This window comes from Hakea prostrata, chromosome 10 (assembly GCF_041222555.1).
Source record: "Hakea prostrata isolate BN-2017 chromosome 10, UWA_Hpros_2, whole genome shotgun sequence".
Lineage (NCBI taxonomy): Eukaryota > Viridiplantae > Streptophyta > Magnoliopsida > Proteales > Proteaceae > Hakea > Hakea prostrata.
In genome coordinates this window covers 2,283,652-2,308,669 of record NC_142609.1, presented here as the reverse complement: position 1 = coordinate 2,308,669, position 25,018 = coordinate 2,283,652, and the positions used below count along the sequence as shown (strand labels likewise).

Below are 25,018 nucleotides of genomic sequence, written 5' to 3'. Positions count from 1 at the left end.
TCCAAGATAAAACAACATCCAACTAGAAGATAAAATAGTTCTTCTAGTCCCTTCAAAGAGCCAAAAGCTACAGCACAACACTTAGACAAACTCAAAGGGTAAGGAAGACGATATTCGCCTCGGCCATTAACTGATTAACAACTACAGACTTAAAGATCATCATCAATTGTATCTAAAGAAATTTTGATCTTCCAAAGATTGAAAACCTCAATCCACTCACAAGGCAGTCAAAAGTCCGTTCTCGACAGGAAGAAATCAGAAACAAAATCTCCATTAAATGAAATTGAAAGAAGATAAAATAAAAAAAGGCAATGCACAAGAAAGTGAGAACTTCGCGAAACAACGCCGAATCTTAAGAGCAACAACGTGGCCACAGCGAACGCCCTTCGTGCCGCTCGACGGATGAGGAAGACCAAAGAAAAGTTTCAGATTCGAGAGCCAGGAGCTTCAACAGTCAACACGATCTAGAATGCATCTTGAAGCTCTTCTTCCCTAAGCCAAAACCCTCTCTCTCTCTCTCTCTCTCTCTCTCTCTCTCTCTCTCTCTCTCTCTCTCTCTCTCTCTCTTTTTGTCTTGGTCTTCCCCATTAATCTTCCCTAGACGCTCTTCACCTGGATGGTTATTCTTCGAAGTGTTTTTTCTTTTCTTGTGGAATGGGAATGAGATTTAATTGAGTTTCAATCAAGGGTATAAGTTTGTAAATTTGAAATCTTAAGACCCTTGAATATAAAATAAAAAGATTAACATTGCAATTATAATTTGTCTTTTTAACATAAACCGTTAGATCGAAGTGACATACATGGTACAATCTTGACCATGGTACCATAAATGTATTTTGGTCATCAAAATCATGATTTATCCTTAATTAGTCATTTCTAGAAACCTCAGGGGAGTCATATGCAAAGGAGAATTTTTTTTCAAATTAAAAGTGCCATGGACCAAACTTTAGGGGGTTCAAAGTGAAAATTACTCTAAAATCAAAGTATAAAAGGAAAAACAATAATTATCTCTATATTTTATTTTTTATTGTCAAAAAAAAAAAAAAAAGTGCCTGCTAATTAAGCTCAATAGTTCAATATCAAACCTTACTGACTTGGAGTTCAATCTCTGCAACTTGGCCATGGGTATGTTGGAAGAATGTGGGCCTCTAATGGCTATGCTAATTTTGGAGTTCACCATTAACGATGCTGTTTTGCTAACTTAGTAGCAAAAGCTGCTCTTAATCATGGAATGAGTAGCAAGGTAATTGTGGCTTACACACAAGCAGTTGCATCTCTTGTAATGGCACTTGTAATTTATTTGCTTGGAGAAGGTAGTAAAAAAAAAAAAATTCTATCTCCCCAGTCCCCATTTCTCAAACCCTTGTTTGACTCTCTCAAAAGATTATGAAGTCAATTTACAGCAAAAGATTTTCTTCGATAGTGTTTGTTTACTGGAATAAAAGTGAGGTGGAAAAATTCTTTAAAAAAAGTAAATAGTGGGTGTCGTGCTCCATCGGGGCAGGAAATCTCGGCCAAGTTTCGATCTCGACCATCCGCGTGAAGTAGTGGGCCCAACCTTTCCCTCCCAAACTTTTTCAACTCCCAATGTGAGAGGTTATAAAGGTGGGAGTAAAGTGGGACCCGCAAACAACCATTTTATTTTATTTTTTCATTAAAAAAAAAACCTATCGTATCATCATCGTGTCGAGTTTGGTGTCAAATTCTTTCGGTTTCGATTTTGTTCCGTTTCGGGGTGTAGCAGAGGAAGAACATCACAAACTAGGGAATCGGACCGAAAAATCCCCACAGGTTACGCTGGCTTCCCCCACCCCTCTCTCTGTTCTATCATCTCTGTGCTGCGATTTTTGATTCTCAATCCCATTGTTTCAGGCCAAGTCCGATGACAGTCACAAACGCTTTGCAATAGCATAATCCCAATTAGTCTGATTTCATCACCTCCTTTCTGTCTTGCTTCAAGTTCTGTTAGATGGGAAGGGATTCGAGAACCCGTAGGAAGCGTTCTGAGGAGACAACAGAAGATTCATCCTCACCTTCAATCTCATCCGACAGCGAAAGCAGCCAACGTAGTAAAAGGTCAAGCAGTCGTCGCCACAAAGGAAGCAGTACAAGCAGAAGGGACAAGGAGAAGAAACGTGAAAGAGAAGAGAGACATCGTCGGAGAAGAAGGGAAAGAAGGGAGAAGAGGAGGGAGCGAAGGAGAGAAGAGAAACGAAAAGCAAAAAAGAGGGCTGAAGTATACAGTGATGATGATGATTCCAGATCCTCTAGCGAAGATGAATCGGAACCTGAAGTGTCTCAAGAAGACCCAGAAACCGTTATTCGGTACATTCTGAAGGAGTTCCCTTCTGCTGCTGATGATCTGAAACAGGTATCCATTTTTCAATTTTTTTCTCAACTTTAATTAGTAATTTGTTTCATGTTAGTCCTTGATAATTTTATTGATGATTAAGGTAGGTAGGGAAGCAACCTGTTTGTTTTTTTTCGTACTTTTCAAAGGAATGATGGGCAGAGTTAGCTTTTTGCTACCTGCTGATACTGACACGACTATTAATTGAAAATCTTTGGTGAAACTATCAAAATCAGTGTGTTGCGGCTTTTGAAAACTTGAAAACATCCTCTCTTGCAAAAAGGGACAAGGGACTTGGGGGAAGGTATGTTTCATTCATTTGCCTCTCCCAGATCCTGTATTAGTGGACCCTCGTGCATTAAGACACTAATTTTTGAAAGATGAGTGATTGGAAGAAGAAGATATCTCTTATATAATTTTAGCAATGTGTCCATATGTAGGATTCAGGGTTACTGCATGAATATTCGAGTAGATACCTTTCTTTTTCCATTCCCTTGATTGGTTCTATTCCATCTTTGAATCCTCGTGGGTGCTGGTGAGTCTTATTGTCTGTTCAATAGTGCACAGGTTTTACCCCATACCTTACCAAAACAAATCTCTTGTTGCTGCAGCTTCTTCAAGTGATTGATGATGGGCAAGCTATTGATACAAGTGGTATGCCCAATAGATCTCTGGTGAAGCTTCTGAGGAAGTTGTTTGATTCCTTGAATCTGAAAAAAAATGGTTCTGGACTTTTCTTATTGCCAACTACTCAGCGTCCTACATTGGAGGTTGTTGGTTCCATAATTACGTCACACCTAAGATCCACAGAGCAGCAGTTTTCTAATTCTGCACCGACAATTGGCACGCAGTCCCCCCAGTTGGTTGTGGAGGATGACGAATCCCCTGCTCCTGCTCCTGCCCCTAGAAGAAGGTGATAATCTATGTTTTATATCATTGCTGTTTATTTCTCTGGATGGGTTAATCACAGGCGGTTAAGTTTACTGTTTTGGTGAACTTGGCTGTTTTGTATATCAAATCCTAGATTTGTCTCTTTGGACACCATATCATTTCTCATTCAGTCACTCTTACTGCTAAACTTATGGGATGAACTTCAATCTCATTTCAGTATTAAATGCTTGGATTCTATATAGTTTTCTTTTGTCCATAGTTGTTGGGAATTTTCCACTCTATTTGGCCAAGATACATCATATAGAAATGATTATGTGAATCTGATGAGGTACGTTGGGAAAAACACTGAGAATCTCCCAGTTCCCACATCAAAACACCTCTGGGAGAGAAACCCTTAAACATAGCACCAACTATGGGAAATAAAAGAAGCAATTCTTCCTATAAAGCATTAAGGCTATCCCAAGATTTTGTTATTTGTGCTTCTTCCAAGTTCTAAATTTTCCCACCCAATTGTGAAACTGAAAATTTTCAAGTTCTGGTCACATTTGTACCAAATCCTGCATCATTAGATGAATAACAGATGCTTTTGCTGGAGAAGTCTGAGGCATTGGCAGAGAAGGCTCCTTCACAAGACACAAAGAGGAAGAAGACTAGATCAGTAACACTCGCTTTTTCTTCTTTGGCTAAAAGCCCAAAGGGCTTATACCAAAGGTCTTTTTGGGTGGGGAGTGAGGAGCTGGGAGAATGTGTTATTCTTTTCTCTATTGCTTCCATTCCTTTAAGCTTGTTTTCAGAGAGTTTGAGACATGATCTGTAGGATATAATCTCGTTTTCCCTTCTTGGGTTAGGCTTGAGAGAGCATTAATGGCAGCGTGTTATTTTTTCCTCTCTCTATTATTTCCCTTCCTTTAAGCTTGTTTTGAGAGAGAGAGTTGGGGACATAATCTGTAGGATATAATCTTGTTTCCCTTCTTGGGTTGGGCTTGAGAGAGCATTAACCTTCCTTTTCTTTTCCTGGCTTACATGTTTTTCATCTTGAAATCTTTAAGCATTTTTTTTTTCTGTGGTTTATGCTTATGATGCATCATTGTTGGCTTGGTTATAGATCTAAATGTGTGGAGAAGTCTTTCAGCTGGCAATCTTTTTTTTCCTATTATGAAAATTTTTCAAATTAAGTATCTTGGGAAGGTTGGAACTACGGTTATGCTTATGATGCATTGTTGGTGCCTTGTGCAGCGTAATTGGCCCTGAAATGCCATCTTCTGAGTTACTAGCTGCTGCAGCCAAATTGACAGAAGCTGAGGCTGTGCTGAGGTATTCACCTATAAGATCAGTTCTTCAGTAGCTTCTCTTCTTTGTAGACATCTTAAAATTGTACATGGAGCTCACAAAGTTGTAATATGCTGTTCGAATCTTAATTGACTGAGTTAATAATGATGAGTAGTTAAGCTTTATAATGTGCCCTTTCTTTTCTATGTAAAATATTGTTTTTGGGTTTGTTTTCTCTAATATTTACGTTATTTAGGGACACTGAGTTGGAGGATGACAACAGTTTGTTTATTGGTCCTCCGCCTCCTGCTGTGGTTGCCGAAGCTGCATCAGCAAATGAGGCAGAGCGCTTTGAAGAGGTCCCACTATCTATCTGTTATACATTGTTAATTAAATTTTATAACCTGATCATATCTTGTCCCCCCGCCCCCCACCCCCAAAAAGAAATATTGGTCTGATTGCATCTCTACTGTGTTGTAACTGTCATTTGGGATAATTTTCAATCTCTTTCAAACATGTTAATTGATAATCCTACACCATTAAAAAATAAATTCTTGTACCAGGTTTGTCCTTAAATTTAGTAGTAATAAAAAGTCATTTCATTGGTGCTTACATATGCATTTTTTCCTTGGCTTCCTTACTGTTAACAGGTTACAAGAATTATGGCAGCTGATGATGACACTCCATATGATGTTCTTGGAGTGAACTTGAATATGTCAGCCGACAACATGAAGAAAAGGTAAATTTAGTTTATACTGTAAGGCGTTTTCTCTCTATAACTTGTTCACTACCTTAATCCTACAATGGCAGGTCTCTTTGAAATACACAAATTTGGTATGCTTTTGATGTAGCCTAATTGAATGAGGCCAGACAGCCAAGATCTTGTTGAACCCAACTCAAATGTGTTAAAACAAAGGGTTTCTTGAAATTTCAGTTATGAGTTCTATATGGTAAAATTTGGGAAATTTCAAATGTGGTCTTGGGGGTTTTCTATGTCGGGTAATTAATACCCACCGGATAGGGCAATCAGCAAATAAAAGGAACATAGAAATTTACGTGGAAAACCCTTAACGGGAAAAACCACAAGCAAGAGAGAAACTCCAATATTTAAATAATAAATACAAGGAGGAGGAATATTCCTTTTCTAAATAGGATATTCCCTTTTGTTTTGAGGGGAGGCTTACTTTATAGCCTCCTCCTCTCCCTTCTAGTCCCACATCAGGCGATGTGGGACTAAAGTAATCAAACATTTCAACAATTGGTATTAGAGCATCTCTGGGAGGAGCAAGGTACTATGTATCTTTCATTGATGATTATTCCAGAAGATGTTGGGTGTTTCCTATCAAGAAGAAGTCAGATGTATTTTTAGTTTTCAAAACACTCAAAGCGCAAATTGAACGAGAAACTGAGTAGAAAATCAAGTGCCTCAGGATGAACAATGGCGGTGAATATACAGGAGATGACTTCTTTGAGTTTTGTACTCAAGAAGGAATCAAGAGACAATTCACGGTGGCTTACACTCCTCAACAGAATGGAGTAGCAGAGCGGATGAATAGAACTCTACTCGAAAGAACGAGAGCCATGTTAAGAACTGCAAGCATGGCTAAGTCCTTTTGGGCAGAAGCCGTAAACACTGCCTGCTATGTGATTAATCGATCACCAACAAGATCGATTGATCTGAAGACACCGATGGAGATGTGGACTGGCAAACCAGTTGATTATTCACGCCTGCACACATTTGGGAGTCTTGTGTACGTGATGTATCATTCCCAAGAAATTTCAAAGTTGGATCCAAAATCCAGAAAATGCAAATTCTTGGGATATGCTGATGGAGTCAAGGGGTATCTACTGTGGGATCCCACTGCCCACAAAGTCGTCATCAGCAGAGATGTTATTTTTGCAGAAGATAAGCTGCAAAAGGAAGATGTGAGTAGCACTTCAATAGAAATTTCGGAGAGTACAACAGTTCAGGAAGAAGAGAAGTCCAATCCAGAAAATTCTTCTGGTGCAGAATCAGAAAACGAGGAACAAGTACCAGTTGAGTCTACAACTGTAGAAGTTCGATGGTCAACTCGTGAAAGATATGCACCAACCTGGCAGTCTAATTATATTATGGAGAGCAATGTTGCATACTGTCTTCTAACAGAAGATGGGGAGCCATCAACATTCAAAGAAGCGATTGATAGCTCAGAAGCGTTACTTTGGATGGTAGCAATGCAGGAAGAACTAGAAGCTCTTCATAAAATTCTTCTGGTGCAAGATCAGAAAACGAGGAACAAGTACCAGTTGAGTCTACAACTGTAGAAGTTCGACGGTCAACTCGTGAAAGATATGCACCAACCTAGCAGTCTGATTATATTATGGAGAGCAATGTTGCATATTATCTTCTAATGGAAGATGGGGAGCCATCAACATTCAAAGAAGCGATTGATAGCTCAGAAGCGTCACTTTGGATGGTAGCAATGCAGGAAGAACTAGAAGCTCTTCATAAGAATAAAACGTGGGAGCTTGTAACTTTACCGCACGGAAGGAAACCCATTGGAAACAAATGGATTTACAAGATCAAACGAAACAGTGATGATCAAGTAGAGCGGTATCGTGCAAGATTGGCTATCAAAGGATATGCTCAAAAAGAAGGTGTCGATTTCACAAAAATCTTTTCTCCAGTGGTTCGACTTACTACTGTCCGGATAGTTCTGGCACTTTGTGCTACATTTGATCTACATCTTGAGCAGTTAGATGTAAAAATTGCATTTCTTCATGGAGATCTTGAAGAAGAAATATATATGCTCCAACCAAAAGGTTTTGAATAACCAAGAAAGAGGAACTTGGTTTGCAAGTTGATCAAATCTCTGTACGGCTTAAAACAGGCACCAAGATGTTGGTATAAGAGATTTGATTCCTTCATATTGAGCCTTGGATACAACAAGCTTGCTCCAGTCCCTTGTGCGTATTACAAGAGGTTTGGTGTTGATGATTTCATCATTTTACTGTTGTATGTTGATGATATGTTGGTGTCAGGCCCCAACAAAGATCGGATCATAGAATTAAATGCTCAGTTGGCTAGGGAATTTGAAATGAAGGCTCTGGGACCCACAAACAAGATTCTAGGGATGCAAATTCACCGAGACAGAAATAACAGGAAGATTTGGCTATCTCAGAAGAGTTACTTAAGGAAATTCTTGCGCCGCTTCAATATGCAAGACTGTAAGCCAATTTCTACTCCGCTTCCTGTTAATTTCAAGTTATCCTCAAGTATGTGTCCTAGCAATGAAGCAGAGAGGAAGGAGATGTCTCGAGTATCGTATGCATCAGCAATGAGAAGTCTGATGTTCGCTATGATATGTACAAGACCGGACATTGCACATGCAGTGGGAGTAATTAGTCGGCATATGGCGAATCCAGGACAAGAGCATTGGATTATAGTGAAGAGGATCCTAAGATACATTAAAGGAACCTCGGATGCTGCTCTATGTTATGGAGGATCTGAATTTACTATCAAAGGATATGTTGATTTTGATTTTGCAGGTGATCTTGATAAAAGAAAATCCACTACTGGCTATGTGTTTACAATTGCAGGAGGAGCTGTGAGCCGGGTATCTAAACTATAGACAGTTGTAGCATTGTCTACAACAAAGGCTGAGTATATGGCAGCTACACAAGCTTGTAAAGAAGCAATCTAGATAAGAAGATTCATGGAAGAACTTGGGCACAAACAAGAGAAGATTCTCTTATATTGTGACAGTCAGAGTGCCTTGCACATTGCAAGGAATCCAACTTTTCATTCCAGGACAAAACACATAGGAGTCCAATATCATTTTGTTCGTGAAGTGGTGGAAGACGGAAGGGTGGATACACAGAAAATCCACACGAAAGAAAACCTAGCAGATGCATTGACAAAGGCAATCAACACTGGCAAGTTCATTTGGTGCAAATCCTTGTATGGCTTGACAGAAACGTAGACAGCATGGTGGTGGCAAGATAAAGACTAGTGTGGAAATTGATTGGTTCTCAATCTAATCTCCAAGTGGGAGATTGTTGAAATGTTTGACTACTTTAGTCCCACATCGCCTGATGTGGGACTAAAAGGGAGAGGAGGAGGCTATAAAGTAAGCCTCCCCTCCTCTTGTAAAGCACACCAAAACAAAAGGGAATATCCTATTTAGAAAAGGAATATTCCTCCTCCTTGTATTTATTATTTAGATATTGGAGTTTCTCTCTTGCCCGTGGTTTTTCCCGTTAAGGGTTTTCCACGTAAATTTATGTGTTCCTTTTATTTGCTGATTGCCCTATCCGGTGGGTATTAATTACCCGACATTCTGTGTGCTTTGAAACTCTAGTGGTGGGATGGAGTTATAATGACTTGTTGACAATGGTGCTTTTTGGTTGAAAAAAGCTTGGTTGGTGTGGCGTAATATAGGGTGAAAAATCAGAATTAGGGATCTAGGGTTTATAGCAGTCAGAAAGGATGATGTATGGGGATGAATCTTCCAAGTTTGGTGGTCTGATGGGAAGATTGGGCTAGACTAGGTTCTTGTTTTTAGGGTTTTAGGGAGTCCCAAAAATAATGCTCTAACCCAAAGTTGGCTTTTTAGAATGGCTTCAAATTGGGGTGAAATCTAAGGGTTTATGGAGGCAAGCTCTGGCTGAAATGTGAGGCAATCTGATGCTTAGCTTGTTAAATATGATGTTTCTTGATTCTGGGGAAAAGAAGGGTTTGTCCAGGTATTTACTGCTTAAAATAAAGAGAAAAAGTGGGGAAGATGGGATGAGGTGCTGTGATGTGCTAATCAAATTACATGCCTTAGCCTAATAAGGACTAGTTATTTATTAACTCTACTAAGGATGAGAGGAAAAAAAAAGAGACTTGAGTAAAGGAACTTTCATGCGGAATTCAGGTGCCATGTTTTAGGTACATTAAGTTGGTTGATTACAAAGGAAACTCATCGAATGTAGGCCCAACACCTATATCTCTCAACTTTCGGCGTATTCTTAGGAAATAGAACCTTATTTAGCACTGGATCTGCATGAACTCCCCCCATCTTGAAAAGAGTTCTTCCTCGAATTTTGTACTGTTGCAGAGGGAGAGTGATGTGTATGGGAGCCTGACCCTTTTTGGGCAAAATTTTGGCAGTGTAAAAACACTAGGAATGAAATCTTCTAGTCTGGAGACCTTCTCTGCAAAAAAAAATCTAGGGGGCATGGCAAACCCATGGTGTTCATGTGCAAAATCAGCAGCCATGTCCATTACATATCCAAGTGGTGCTATTGCTTTGATCATGTCTATACAAGCTTCTGTGGGACCACCTTTATCTTTGGTAGCCTTTTCATTGAGACTTGAGTCACTTGCTCCATCTCTTCACCAACTTGAAATTTGTAGACCTGTAGTGAAGTGTTGTTAATTACCTTTTCTTATACCACTATTTGAGCCCTGCTCTTTAATGATTTCCTTTGGATTTACTTTTGGGGGACAGGCAGCAGCTATGCATGGGCTGTGTTGGGCTGACTTCATTTTATGGTACTTCCCTTGTTGGAGCTTCAAGTGCTACCTCTTTTTCCGTATCACAATTTTCCTTGATTCCTTTAACTATCAGCTCCTTTAGTCTTTTTATGCTAGCACAAGTTTGTTTTACCTTGTTACCAGGACTTTCCATACTAGCTTCCGTCTTGTTTTTGTCTTTACTGCCATTTCCATTACTCTGATATGGATCCCCAATAGTGGGGGTTTTGCTGCCTTTTGATGGGAGGTATTCTTCCTGTCTCCTCTGATTATTACCTTTGTTAATGAAAGCTTGCATGTACTCCTTAAAGTTAGGTTGCGTTGTATTATGATGTGGCCTTTCTCTATGGGGTCGTTGATACAGCTGTAGATTGAAGAGGTTCAACTAAAGGCCAATTGTCCATAATCTCAACTCAAAAAGTAAGGGTTAGCCGGCTAGACGACTTACTCTACAAAGACGGCAGAGTATGTCGGGCAAAGAGAGGCGTCTCGCGGTCCTTCATGACGCCAGAGTTGGATTACTCTTTTGGGTGGATCAAACTCTGGCTCACCCGGAAAGGCATTCTTATTGGCCCAGGATAGAAGCAGATGTCCAACGGTGATGGGTTGTGTGTGCTCTATGCAGCATGTCATTTAGGGTTTAAAGATTTTGGGATATTTGATTGGGATTCCTAAGAACATAAGTTTGGATAGCTTTGGAGAAATCTTTTTTTTTTGGGGGGGGGGGGGTGTATAAATGAATGGGGCATATTGTTGAGATATGGGATGAAACGTTATTGAAATGGAGTGAAACTTGGAAAAAACTTGGGAAATGGTATATAGGGATGATCCCTAAAGTTTGGGGTGGTCCTGACAATCAGATTGGTGTAGATTTAAGTTTGAAATTTGGGTTTTTTTGGGAAGTACCAAAATTCAAGAAAGGTTTAGAACCTAGCGTTTTGGATGGTAGTTTGATGTATATTCTTGATTGGAATAAGGAGATGATAGGTATGAGCTGTGCGATGGATTTCTAATGGATTCTAGTGGTTATATTGGGCTGTAGATAGGTTTTAATACCTAGAATTTAAGGAAAACGAAAAGACGAAAGAAAAAGGAGACTTAGGGTTGGGGAATTTTGAAGTTGAGAAGATTAGGTAAAGTAGAATTGGGGTTAGGGATAATTGAACTTACCTTTGTTGAATGTCTTCTTGAATATTCTTTGGAGAAGAAAACAGAAAGAGAAAATTAGAAATCCCACAAAGAGAAGAGAGGGGGGGGGGGGGATGCTGTGTCAATGTATCTCACTGGCAACAATAATGAGAACCCAATTTTTTTTTGGGGGTGGGGGAGGCCATGTCATTGTATCTCACTGGCAGCAATAAACAGAACCCAAAATTCAATTCATCGTCTCTTTGGTGGGGGGAATGCAACAACATATAGATCTTCTAAAATTCTTAATTTGACTGAAAAAGGATTCCTGGTCACTCTAAAGACTCAATAAAGTAAATAAACTCAAAGCAGAATTTTATCTAGTTATTAAGTATCCCAATGTTACTCAAACACCGTCTAATAATTATTTAAACAACTAATCCCGTGTACAGGCATTGCTCCTGCTTTATGTGCTTATTAATTAGGCCCATTCCATCAATAAACTCAAAAATGAGAAGCTTAATGCGTATGGAACCCATCCATGAGCCCAAAATGACTATGTAAAGCTCAATTGACCCTTTTGGACATTCTTTACCACACTTTTTTCTCCTCTTCATATTTATATTATCTGCTATTTGGAACTCTAATGTGGGCATTCATGCTAGCACCTTCCCTGTTCCCAACTTCATCGTTCGAGGACCTATGGCGGCAGTGAGCTTAGTTGATATTGTCGTGGAGCTCTATATGCTCCTAGGGAAAGAACTTTACTCAAGTAATCTTTGCCCAAATAATAGGATCATTTGCCTTCATATTTGTTTACGAGCATAACCCAATAGTTGATTGTGCTCTAGTTTCATCTTGGTAGCTCAAGTAAATCGTACCAATCAAAAATAAATTTCTAAATTATATTGCAATTCATAAAATAATTGGTGATTATTGTTGGATTTTATTAGGAGTCTAATAAGAGTTTGTATAGGAGTTAAATTAGAGTTTGCATTCATGTAAACTTCTATTCCTTGTAATAGTCTACTTTCCACTTTATTATAAATAAAGGGCTTGAGATCATGGATTAATAAGCCATTCTACTACAATCGTTTCTTTCTAAATGGCATCAGAGCCTAAGTTCGATTGAAGAATTTTTTCCTTTTGCAAAACCCATCGCAGATTTTTTGCAGATTTTCTCTTTCTTCTGCTACCATAAAACCCATCGCAGTTGCAGAATTTTCTGCAACCATCGCAGGAATTTTCTGCAACTGTAATACCATCGTAAAGCTCTTTCTTCTGCAACAATTGCAGAACTTTTCTACAACCATCGCAGGATTTTTCTGCAACTATCGCAGACATTCAAATTCCTCTTTTTTTCTACAACTATCGCAGATATTCAAATTCAGAAATTTTCTGCACCTATCGATTCTTCAATTTTGGACAGAAATCTGCCACTGCAAGAACAAGAAAAAGGAGGGAAAGAAGAAGAGAAGAGGAACCACCGCTTATACCATCACCGCCGCATCTCTTATCGAGCCGTAGCCATTGAAATTCCCTGAATTTTTTTTTTCACCCATCGTTTTTTTCGGCATACCATCACCACTACATCGCCCTCGCACCCATCGCAAACCCATCGCAAACCCTCATCAACCCATCTCCTTTTTTTTCTCTGTTCTTCAAGTACCCACCGCACTACAATGGGTTCGATTAGGGAAGACCGGAAGAAAAGGAAAGAAGAAGAGAAGAAACACCATCGCTTCGCTACTTGCTTCATCGCCGCTGCAACTTGCTTTGTCTCTCCAAGATTTGGGACTTCAAGAAGAAGAAGAGAAAACGAATCGATCAACCCGGGTAAACAATAAATCTTTGTCGAACCATATTTTGGTTCTCTCCAACTTTAGACCATATTTTGGTTCTCTCTGAATTTAGACCAAACCAAACCATATTGTTATTTTGTTTCTTATAATCTGCTATTCTGTTAAAAAAAAAAAAAGGTTATTGCATTCTGCGACGTTTCTGTTACTTCGAAAGGGTGAAGACTGAAGAACTGCAGATAATTTTGTCAACATGACAACTATTGATGATACTATCGCTCCCACTTGGATCCGAATATTTTTCCACTTTTCATTCTCTTTCGGTAAGATTTGATGGCACAAATTACTTGATCCGGTCTCGATCCGCTTACCTGACTATTGCTGGAAGAGGACTAGTTGGATACATTACGGGCACTACTATCAAACCCACTACCGTAGGTGTTTTACAGGATAAATGGATATCAAACAACTCTCTTATTATGCCATTCCTTTTGAATTCCATGCATCCAAATATTGCCTGGGGTTACCTATTACTTGATACTGCAACCCAAATCCGGAAGGCTACTACTTTGAAACATATGGACAATTGGGGAATGATGCACGTGTTTATGAGCTACGAAAGAAGCTTCATGAGACTACCCAAAAGGAACTAACTGTGGCCCACTATTATGCTGAGTTGCGATCTCTTTGACAAGAGTTGGATCATTATGGGGATTATCACCCCACTAATCCGATGATGTGGTGACATATAAGAAGTACATTGATAAGATTCAAGTATATGACTTCTTGGCAAGTTTGAACGTGGAGTACGATCGATCGAGTGCAAGTCTTAAGTCGTTCTCCCTTTCCTACACTAGAAAAGAGTCTTATGCTCTTGTTTAGTGTGAGGAAAGTCATCGATTAGTCATGCTTCATACTCCTATTATGGAGAAATCAGCTTTACAACTGCTCGCACTAAATCCGATCCGGCTAAGGAAATTGTTAAGTGTGAGCACTGTCACAAACCATATCATACCAAGGAAAAATGTTGGAAACTGCATGGGAAGCCTGCTGATTTTGAGCAAAAACGAGCACAAAGACAGGGAAAACAAAAGGCTAATCTTTCTAATACGCTTTCCACCACACCCTCTGCAGACGTTGGTTTTTCGCAGGGAGGAGTTCGCTACTCATGGACGTATTATGCGAGTCTTCACTCCGCCGGTCACAGCTTAACCATCGCTTCCTCTACTACCCTTACCAACTCCTACCTAGCTACTTCAGGATCTGGGGAAGGAGATTGGTCGTGGTAAATGGACTTTATTTGCTTGAGCTGATTGGAAGATCTACTTCTGCTTTGACTACATCTTCTAATCCGGTTCATTCGGTAATATCAGACCTTCATTAGTGGCACCATAGGCTCGGTCAACCCCCTTTCAAATTTTGTCATTTTCTCTAGATTTGTTTTCCTGATACTTTTATTTTACCATTACAATTTATTCCTTTCCAAGTTTCCCCATTGGAATTTCCTTTGTTATTATCTTCCCACGTGTAACGCTACACGTGAGGGGGAGATTGAAGATGTCTACAATTCAAAGCCTTTCATGTAGATTTCCTTATGTAGAATTTGATCTTTGTTACCTTTGAAAGTTTGTCCCTTACCTTCGCAATCTTCCACTTTAGAGATCTAACATTGCTATAGAGCTATCTTTTTGACTGTGCAGAACTTGATCTCTGTTAACCTTGGAGATTTGCCCCTTAACTTGACATCTTCCCTTCGGAGATCTAACCTTGCAAAAGACTTGTCGTTTGACCTTTGCAGAACTTGATCTCTATTACCTTTGGAGATTGTCACTTATCTTGACAAATTTTCCCCTACCTCGGAGATTGTCCCTTAACAAACTTTCCCTTTAAAGATCTAACATTGCTACAAATCAAAACTTTCACTTTGGCTGTTTTACCCTAGCTATTGTTACCCCAAAAATATATTTTCCCTCAGATTTGTGCAGAAATTTAGTCTTCTCAACATTTGAAGATTCTACTTTTTTACTTGGGCATTCTTCCTTGGAGACATAAAGTTGCAGTAAAGATGAGGACAAATCAAATGGAAGTCTATAAGGCAGACGTAATATCTAAGTTTGAAGATCAAATTGCAGATGTTTACCTGGACAGATGTTTTATATTTTTTTGGTCAAGTTGGACATGTGTGATATCCATGCCTCAACTTGAGGGGGAGTGTTGGATTCTATTAGGAGTCTAATAAGAGTTTGTATAGGAGTTAAATTAGAGTTTGCATTCATGTAAACTTCTATTCCTTGTAATAGTCTACTTTCCACTTTATTATAAATAAAGGGCTTAAGATCATGGATCAATAAGCCATTCTACTACAATCGTTTCTTTCTACAATTATCGACTTCATCGTAGTTTCTCAATCAATACACCTCTGGAGGCCTATGCTCTTCCCCTACTCTTCTGGCTTAAGACGATGAGATTGAAAATAATCTAGGTTGGTTTTTCTATGCTCTGGTACCACTTTGATATAGCCTCAATTTAATGGGGGCTAGTTCTTCTGAGGTTTTTTAGAGAATCAACTCATATGGTACCATGAAAGGGTTTCTTGATCTTAGAGACATGGGGTGAACATTTTAGAGATGGGGGATTGTGTCTCTAAGTGATAGAATGGGTCAACTTGGAAGTAATGTAGGTAATGATTCATGGATAGAATTCCACAAGTTTGGTTGGGTTTGGATGGCTAAAGTGGAAGATATGAGGGTTCTTGTTTAGGGGGTTTGAGGGTCGAAAATTCAAGAAAATATAAAAAAAAAAGGTGAGATGGAAGGCGAAAGGGAGATTGCTGGCTTGCCAAATACTTGGAAGAAAGTTTCTGGGTGAGCTGTGATGATGGTGCACAATACTAAAGGCTGGTCAAGTCCAAAGCCTAGAGAAATCTTAGCTTGACTTCGCTAGAGACCCTCTCACTCAGCACCTAGAGATTCCTTACCGCTGCTGAATAGCATGTTCTTCTCTATCAATTTATAGAAGAATTGATGTAACCAGGGTTAGCAGGTCCAAGGAGGCCCTAAATTTAGGCCCAAAACAACCCCTTGGACATGTGGTAGCCAAGGCTGGTCAAATGCCCTAAGGGGTATTTTGGTCATTGTCACACCCTCCTTTGGGTGTCATGGGTCCAGTCAGATTATATGTCTTGTCAGGAGCCAGGATCTATTTTTAATTTTTTAGTTGATTATGTCATGGCCAACTTATGAAAGAATCTTACTCCAGGTGGGAGTCCTACTTGGAATTATTTTCCTTTTAGATAATTATTATTTTATTTGTTAATTTTTGTGGTCCTTAAGGGGGCTCTTTTTTAGTTGTTGGTGAGTTATGAAGTTGTTATTTAGTTGGTAGTTGTTAAGGGATTTCCAATATAATTTTGATTCCCAATTTAAATCCAAGTTTGTTAGTCAAGTAGTTTGAGTCCAAGTGTCTTTCCTTCTTTGTAATTGGCTATTGGCTATAAAAAAAAGCCAACCCCATCATGTAAAGATTAGACTAGATTAATAGAAACTGAAGAGCATTGAAAGAATTGGAATTGTGGTATTCCCCATGGTTGAGTGTGAGTTTTCAGCAAGTCTTCTTCAACCACCTTCAACCTCTAAAGCTTGCGACAGCCTAGTAAGAGTGTTCCAGCCTACTCCCCAGCAAGTACAATTCCAGCCCCTCCCCTAGCCTAACCTTTCCCAAGCCCCTTCCCCTCTCCTCTGCCCTGTGGTAGCAACATCCCATCCCTCCCCCTTCTTCTAAACCTTGTGCCAGCCTCTCCCCAGCCCTCCGCTTATTCCTACCAGCCCTTTCCACCTTTCTTGATCTTGTGGCAGCATTAGAAGAAAAGAAGGGAAGAAGGAAAGAAGAGAAGAAAGGCAGAAAATATAGAAAAAGATAAGAAATAAAGAAAGAAGAAAGAGGAAGACTGGAGATCAAGAAAGAAAAGGAAATTCAAGATTCTTGCAAGTCATTCAAGAAAGCATCAAGAATCTACCAAGAAAGCCTCCTAGTCTAGCCGCAAGTTTCCGTACCCTTTCCCCCTAACTGCAAGCTTTCCTATCCCCCTTTGCTCTAATTACTAGCTCCCACACTTCCTTTTCTTTCACACATCCATTATCTTAAGGTTTGTTAAATCCCTAACCTTCCCATTTGATTTGTCAATACCCTAATCTTCCCCTCCTTACCCTAGATTGTTAAACCCTATCTCATTCCATTTGAACACTAATTTTCTCATCCCTGCCTGCCTAAGGTGACTTTGGATATCCAGAAACCGTATCCACCACAATCCACCATCCAACTTTAGGTTTTGTTAAAACCCCAACCCTTGCTAATCTTTCCCATATACAATAACACAATTTTCCAGATAGATCCAATCACCTTGGTGGTCCTTGTTGACCTGAAATTTCCTTATTTACTTCACCAAAGTCATCCCATCTAGGATATAGATAAAACTCTAACCTTAGGGATAGCTCAATTGATAGGTGGTTCTACTTGAGAGGGTCTTGAAGACTAGCCCAGAACCTGGGTTACGTCAAAAGTTTGATCACAGATCAAGCCTTTTATGAAACCTACCTTTTTTGTGAAATCTCCTTCAATGGCTGATCTCAACAACAAATCATAGTCAAATTTATGCCCTCATGGAACCTTAATGTATGCAAGTATTGGTTTGTATTAATATGTCCTCCATTGCAAGCAGCTCCAACATCTCTTTTTGGCTTGACTCCTGGCACCCCTTGGCATTCTCTTCCATGTCATGGGAGCCATCCCTGCTCCTCCTTAAGATTCCACAAGGGGGAAAAAGTAGTGATGGAAGCCCCCTTTCCCTAGCAAAGAAGTGACACCTTTCAAATGAGGTGGATCTTTCCCTTGGCAGGCCCAGATATTCTTTCTTCTAAGTAGCACAAATGTTAGATCTTCCGATACATCTTTCTCAAAGCGAGAAGGCAGGATCACTTCTCACAGATGATTCATTTTGACTTTAATTTAGGAAAAGAGTTTTCTTGAAACCCTCTTTATGATCTCACCGTGGAGCTAAAATCCCGCTTTGAAACTATAGCTTTAGTAAGAGCTGTCTACTCAGGTATCCCTGAAAGCTCTCCCCTCTCTGCCTTCATTTGTGTGGGTTCTTGGTCTCCGCCCTCCCCCACCCTCAGGAACTAGACCCAATCTGGCCATTACTTCCTTCGCTACCTAACCCTGGTCCCCCCCCCCCCCCGGCCCCCCCCTGTGATAAACTCCTCTGGCTTACTTCTAGATTCGGTGTTTTCTCTAGGGCTTCTCCTTGAGACTTTATCCGCTCCCCCTCACCCCCTGTGCCATGGTCTAACCTTGTCTGGTTTTCTGGTCAATATCCCCTGCCACTGTCTTACGGCTTGGAGAACCCTCTCTCTGACTTCCCACCCAATCTTTTCTCATCAGTCACTTGATCTCCCTATCTCCTACATTTTCTGCCCCTCAGCTGAAGACGTCCCCCAACTTTTCTTTGCCTTCCCTTCTTCCATACCAATTTGGCTTCGAGCCCTTGCCTATATTTATCCTACCTCTAGGTGCCCTGGCCTATTCTAGGTAGAGTATTGTTAGCTAGCCTTCACATTCAAAAAGGCCACTCCCTGCCTAACTCTATTGGGAAGCTGGTTTTCAGTGCTTGCATCTTGCAGATTTGGTTGGAGCGTAACTTGGGCAGATAGACAAATCTAGATCTCCTGACCAGATTTGGAAGGCCATGCCCCTTGTCCCCCATAGGTCATTTCTATATACCCCAAGGAACATGCTCATTGTTGTTACTTGGTCTTGGTGTTTAGATAGCTCTTTGTTGTCCTAGGCTCTTGCAGTGCAGCTCCCCCCCCCCCCCCCCCTCTCTTTCCTCCTCGTTCTTCTTCTTTTCTTTCAGTTATAAACTTATAATATATTCTTTATTCACCCAAAAGAAATATGAACACGAACTCGGTACCAACCAAGATGATCAACCCACCTGGACAGGTTGACAACAATGACTACCTTTTCGTATGTTTTTTACTGGGTTATTGAAATTTTCCTGCAGTTGTTTAATGCAACTTTCTTCATGCTGTCATAAAATAGATGGGTTACTGTTAAGTTTTTCTGGAAAATGATATACATATTAATGTGTTTTTATAAGCGGTACTGTAATTTTGCTGGGAAATGATTTATTCATAGTGTCTTTTCATAAATACATTTTTTGTTGTCTATCAGATATTGGAAACTATCTCTATTGGTACATCCGGATAAATGCTCTCATCCACAAGCCCAGCAGGCATTTGTCAAATTAAACAAGGCGTTTAAAGATTTACAAGATCCTGATAAGGTACTTTGCAATTCAATATTCAAGGGTTTTGTTATGGCACTTTCTACTTATTTTATTGTACTTGCATGTCATATGTCTGCATCAAATACATTGACACCCTATGTTTTCTATGGAAGTTTTATGGGTAACAAAGAAATATTGTTGTTCTGGTGTGCACTCACTTTGCTCCAATGTTCTGGCTAACAGAATCATATATTTTAGTTGGTTCCATTAACTAGTCCTTATCCTTACTTCCTTAGGTGTTGGTCATTATACTTGTACTTTCTCTTCATTATCAAATCTTCTTTTTTTATCAAACCAACTCAAAGCATCTAAGAAAAGGATCTAAATATGTATATGTCACTAATGCATTAGTGAGGCACGTGAGGGCCACTGGCAAGAACAATTGGTGGCATGCCAGCATGGAAGATTCTAAAGCGAAGCAAAAGCACACAAGCACCACTGGCACACTAATAGTGTTCAAGATTTTTAACAGTGCTATCAATGGAATAGGTTTTTTGTGTGGGTTTAATTGAGCAGAGGTTGGCTGGGTGGATCGCCTAATTATACCAGGTGGCATGGCTGATAGCTCTAATTTTTTTTGGATAGGTGGATCTCTATGATCTTCTGTTCAGATTTCATTTTTCAGCCAGAGTTTGCCATGTGGCGAAACAAAGTTCTGGAAAATCTGGGACTACCAAGTGAGTGCTTGAGTGTACTTGGAAGAGTACTTAATTGAATTTGGAGCTGAGGTTTTACAGATGTCAATCCAGACCATTCCTAGGATATCTGATGGCTGGAATTGCCACATCCTTATTCCACGTGGCACAGTTAGATGAGCCACTGAATCGAGCTTAAATGGTGGACCACCCAGCCAACCTTTTACCTATCTTTGAATTTCTTAGAAATCATTTTTGTGTAGTATTTATGTTTCATTTTTCCTTTCCAATTTAATCTGGCCTCACTTCTTAACACATTTACGATCAGAAGTTTGATTTTGTTCTTCCTAGTTTGAGAGCCGATGTTGTGATTGATTTTACCATATATTGCTTCTAATCGGAAATTTTCGTGTTCTTTGTTTTCTGATGTTTTTTGTTGTTTCTTGTAGAGAAAAGTGATTGATGACAAAATCAGACTGAAGGAGGAGCAGGAAGCATTCAAGGTATTACTGTTCTTCAAACTAAAATATATTTGAAATTTTGGTGATTTTCATTATAGGAAATCTGCTCTCTCCCTTGTTGTTCCATTGATATGTATTTCCTTGCATGTCGTACCTTGACCATGTTAACTGAGTCTTCTCATTGTTTTGTGGATGTGTATTTTTTTGCTTGTTGAATCCTTGACATTATATTCAAACATCCACACCCTTTTAACTGACTGAGCAATCCGGCTGCTTGTTCTCTTGTGTGTGTGACTCATTTTTTTCCCAATAAAAATCTATGACCGATCAGATTTTATGTTTACTCTGATTGACCCACCTGTTTTGGTTAGATGAATCTGGCATTACTTAAGCATTTTTTATTCCTTTCCTTGAATTTACTAATTTTGATCATTGAATACTTCATTCATCTTCCTTGAAAAGCCTGCTCAGTTTTTATGATCCCATGTGATGGGCAAGTTGTGTTTGTAATATTCTTTGATTTTGCATCTGCAGGCAGAATTAAAAGAACGTCGTGAAGCTGCCCAATGGCGAAGATTGCAAGGTTAGCTATTTGTTTCTCAGGGATATTTAAGTTGGTGGTCGCGTTTCAAGTTTGATAGAATTCCAGAATCTGTCATTAGCTTAAGAACAGAAAAGAACAAAGAAGAGATTTTTTTGGGTCAAAAAGGTTGGGGGGGGGGGGGGGATCCCGATTAGAATTTCTTAAACTAATGAGAGTATAAGAAGAGATGGGGAGATGAGAGTTCGTGCATGCTCTCCCCTTGTCAAGATAGCTTTATTCACGAGTTCTGGGATTCGGAAAAACTCTTAATCCTGATTACATGAGGTTTCCCAAAAGTGATTACATATTATGCCAAGAAAATAGAGTGGAATAGAAGGCCAATTTTCAGCCCATGATGAATCCTTGTCAACCACTCAACCAAGTGACCAATAAATAAAAACCTAAGCTAAAATAGAATGTGAAATATTAACAAAGTTCTTTCATACTCTATTTTTTTCCACGGTATTTCATTACAAACCTTGAGCTATGATTTAATCGATGTGTAGGTTTGATGCATAATCCATCCATGCTTTATGGTGGGTTGTAAAATCTATCCGGATCATAGACTTCTGCATAACGAACTAAAAACATTGTTTCTCTTTTTAGATCAGTAAAGCAAAAGGTATAGCTGTTGCAGACAACCCAACCTTAGACTTTGTTTGTGAGGAGATTACCCTGAACACTCCCTTGGTTTGTGAGGAGATCGCCAGCAACCTTAGACTTGGTTTGTGATCATTAACATATGCATAATGAACTACAAACATTGTTTCATCTCTTTATGCTCTATCAAGCTTTTTTCCTTTATATATAATCTTTTGAAGCCATAGATTGTGAAGTCGGTCAGTCAATTTGTGACTGTAAATAGTTGATGTCATTCTTAACCCCCCCCCCCCCAACCAAAAGAAAAAAAAAAGAAAAAAGAAAAAAGAGGGTTGCTGTCATGATATTAATTGAGGCTTTTTAATTGTTGCAGGTATATCGATGCCAGGTGATGATGAGCTTCTAGAGACAATTAAACAACCCCAAAAAAGAGAAGAGTGGATGACAACATTGCCACCTGAAAGAAAGGTAGTTTCTCCAAAAATTGTTGACATCTCTTGTTTATTTTGTGATCTGTTGCTTGGGATCCGAAAAACAATGCGCTTTTCATTTTTTTTGCTCAGCCGGGTATGACCATGCATTCAACAACATCTTTTAGTAAGACTACTAAAGAAGGCCGTGGTGACACCAGTGCTTGGACTACTACTCCAATGGATAGGGCCCAGCAAGCAAAAATGAAGTATGATAATCTCTGTCAAAGCATGTTTTCTTGCATTATGCTTCACTTCTCACTGTTAAAGAAGGATTCGGTAACACAATTTCATACTTTTTCAGTTACTTAGAGGCTTATAATAAAGCAGCCGAACTCGCATCAATTGAAGAGGAAAAGAAAAGAAAAAGTTCAGATGCAGACTTGGTAGACAAATATAATCAGTCAAAACGGTCAAAGTCGCTGGTACAGAAACACCAGGAAGAGGCAGCCGGTAGTCGTTCCAAGAAAAAGATCAAGCTGCAAAAGGATAAAGAAGAATGGGTTGGAAAGCACCCATGGAAGCCATGGGATCGTGAGAATGACCTTACGGCTGGTAGACAGAAGGTTAAGTTAGATCCAGAAAACATGATGCAGGGTTTGTCTTCACGTTTTTCTTCAGGAGCTGTACAAAGAAACTTCCTTTAGGCATATCAGGTTGTCTTGTGAGTTGGACCTAAGATGTATACTACATAAGCTCAAAGTGTTTGTCATGAAAACCACTAGTCCAGCACCAAGAGTGGAAACCTAAGGAGAACAAAATTTTTATTTTATATGAAAGCTATCCAAAGCATTGCATTCTTTGAAATTTTCACTTTCGATTGGACACCATGGGGTTTTGCTTTTGATCTGCTGGGGAATTCATCATCTGGGTTTGGATGGAACCAGAGTAGCTTTTCTGATAGGTGAAATTTAGCTGAGGCTATGTTGATTTTCAATCAAATGTCTGCTTCTTAATTCCATTTAGGCCTCAGACAGATTAGTGTTTTGATGCTTACAGAAGAAATAAACTTTGTTAGTTGCTCGAGAGACCTTGGCTTCAGCAGCAGCTTGTAGGCAGGTTCAAGATTTTACTCGGAAGCCCCCTCATCTCTCTCAAGCCAAGTTCTCCCCTTACGGAAGCAGGTAGCATGAGAAACCAATCTCTTTTGTGTTTTCGAGCAAATGAATGGAATCTCCAATTTATTATTAACTTAAATAAAGTATGGTTTAGATTCTTAGGAAAATCCCTAAAGCCAGAATATATGATCCTCCTCATCTCCTCCATGAAAGATAGGTCATTAACCGACATTGATATTTTGGTGGCCTACCAAAGTAACAATTAATGTGCAGCACTAAGTTGCGTACAGTGAGGATGGAATGGATGGTCGAAGGTGAATCTCAACCACCCAATTTGCGTTATTATTAACTTTTTTAACCATATGTTATAACCAAAATAAAAATTGCAAATTGAGTGGTCGAGATTTGGACCTTGATCACTCAGGGAGATCGTGGCCATACACAGCTTAGTGCTGCGTATTAAATGTGCAGCACTAAATACCCATTAGTTTGTGTAATGTGGCATACAAAATAATCGCCAAAGTCCTCGCCAACCGTTTACAGCCTCTTTTACCATCCCTCATCTCACCTTATGAAACTATGGATGGATTAAGGAAGAAGACAATGTTAGTGAATAAAAGAGTTTTAAATGGGGATTTTTGGAGTGTCTAATCAATCGGTTTTTCACAAATGGGTAGGGCATAAGTTAAAATGGGTTTAACTCAAGGTTTCTACACCTAAAAGTTTTATTCAAGGTTTCTACACCTAAAAGTCACCTTTTGTTAATCTCAACCATCTAAATGGTATTTTTCACGTGTCAAATAGTGGTGGTGCACTGTTGGGCACTACAGAGAGATGTGCACAACAAACGATTGTTTTCCTCTTAAAAGTGCTCTTGTAAGAGAAAGGCATTTTTATATGTAACAGGTTGTTGACAAAACACACCATTGTAATTCTAGGATCAGATTGACCACTCCGAGCAACTTCTGGTAGGGAAATCTGAGGACACTCGAACAACCAAGTTGAAAAGAATTGGGTACATAGGACAGCCCTACCGAAGGCCTCAGCTGGCGAAGAAGCATGGAGAGTGAACTCCATCAAAAGAAATAACATAGGATGGCCATGTGATACAATGCGAGATCCAATTGATGGACCAAGGATGGCATCTTTATTTGTAGCCTTTCTAAAGATGAACAGGTTGAAGGAGCACAAAAAAAAACTCGACACCAAATCATAAGCCTTCCTTGGACTCCTTTTTTCATATGGTAGCCTTGTATAAGCTAATGAAGGCAATTTGATTCACCTCAATAGTGGAATTTATAAGTTTAGTGTGCAATAAATCTACAAATAATGGAACTAACAACAATATGTCTAAGTATCCACTTTAGGAATAAGAGTGACCCTTAACACTTCAACTGATTCATGTCCAACAAGTCGTTCCCTATACAGGATATCCTCATCCAGCAATCCTCCATAAATTGCAACTTGAAGATTGTAGAACTCATTTTTAAGGGTTGAGACCCGAAGATCTAATATGTGAAACTTTTGTCTACTCCATCTCTTATCAAATTCTTCAACTTGGTAGTCATCATATGTATATAAGAGAGCCAAATAAAAGAATGTTACAAATAGATTGAACCAAGGGCATGAAATTAGGATGATCGACCCAATGGTTCAGAAAGAAAAACTTTTAGTCATTTTACAGGGGGTCGATCCTCCATTGAGTTAGATTTTATGCACAAACTTTTCCTCCACCTTCTTTAGGGAGATTCCAGAAACCCCAAGGATGGAGAATGAGTGTGCAGCATGAACCACCACCCAAGGACCCACCTCTAAGATTTGCTTGTTCAAGATAGTTTCCAAAATTCAAAAATAAAAATCCCACTGCATGCATGTCCAAAGCATAAACCTCCATGGCTCCCATTTGTGCTCATTAATTTCTCTTGCAT

The 25,018-nt window shown here is 39.4% G+C and overlaps 1 protein-coding gene across 1 annotated transcript; it reads left to right on the top strand.

Moving 5' to 3' along the window:
- Positions 1-1,710: 1,710 nt before the first annotated feature.
- Positions 1,711-23,288, top strand: LOC149001431 (uncharacterized). The gene is made up of 11 exons (XM_089137240.1): positions 1,711-2,371; positions 2,962-3,263; positions 4,478-4,555; positions 4,767-4,869; positions 5,161-5,249; positions 19,169-19,280; positions 20,368-20,421; positions 20,914-20,962; positions 21,936-22,030; positions 22,126-22,241; positions 22,337-23,288. The coding sequence occupies exons 1-11, from the start codon at positions 1,970-1,972 to the stop codon at positions 22,677-22,679; spliced, it is 1,743 nt and encodes a 580-aa protein (XP_088993366.1). The 5' UTR covers positions 1,711-1,969; the 3' UTR covers positions 22,680-23,288.
- Positions 23,289-25,018: the final 1,730 nt, after the last annotated feature.

Coding starts and splice junctions, on each gene's coding strand:
- LOC149001431 (XM_089137240.1), top strand. CDS start 1,970: ATGGGAAGGGATTCGAGAACCCGTAGGAAGCGTTCTGAGGAGACAACA. Junction 19,281..20,367: donor ATTTACAAGATCCTGATAAG/GTACTTTGCAAT, acceptor TGTTTCTTGTAG/AGAAAAGTGATTGATGACAA. Junction 22,242..22,336: donor GCCCAGCAAGCAAAAATGAA/GTATGATAATCT, acceptor ATACTTTTTCAG/TTACTTAGAGGCTTATAATA.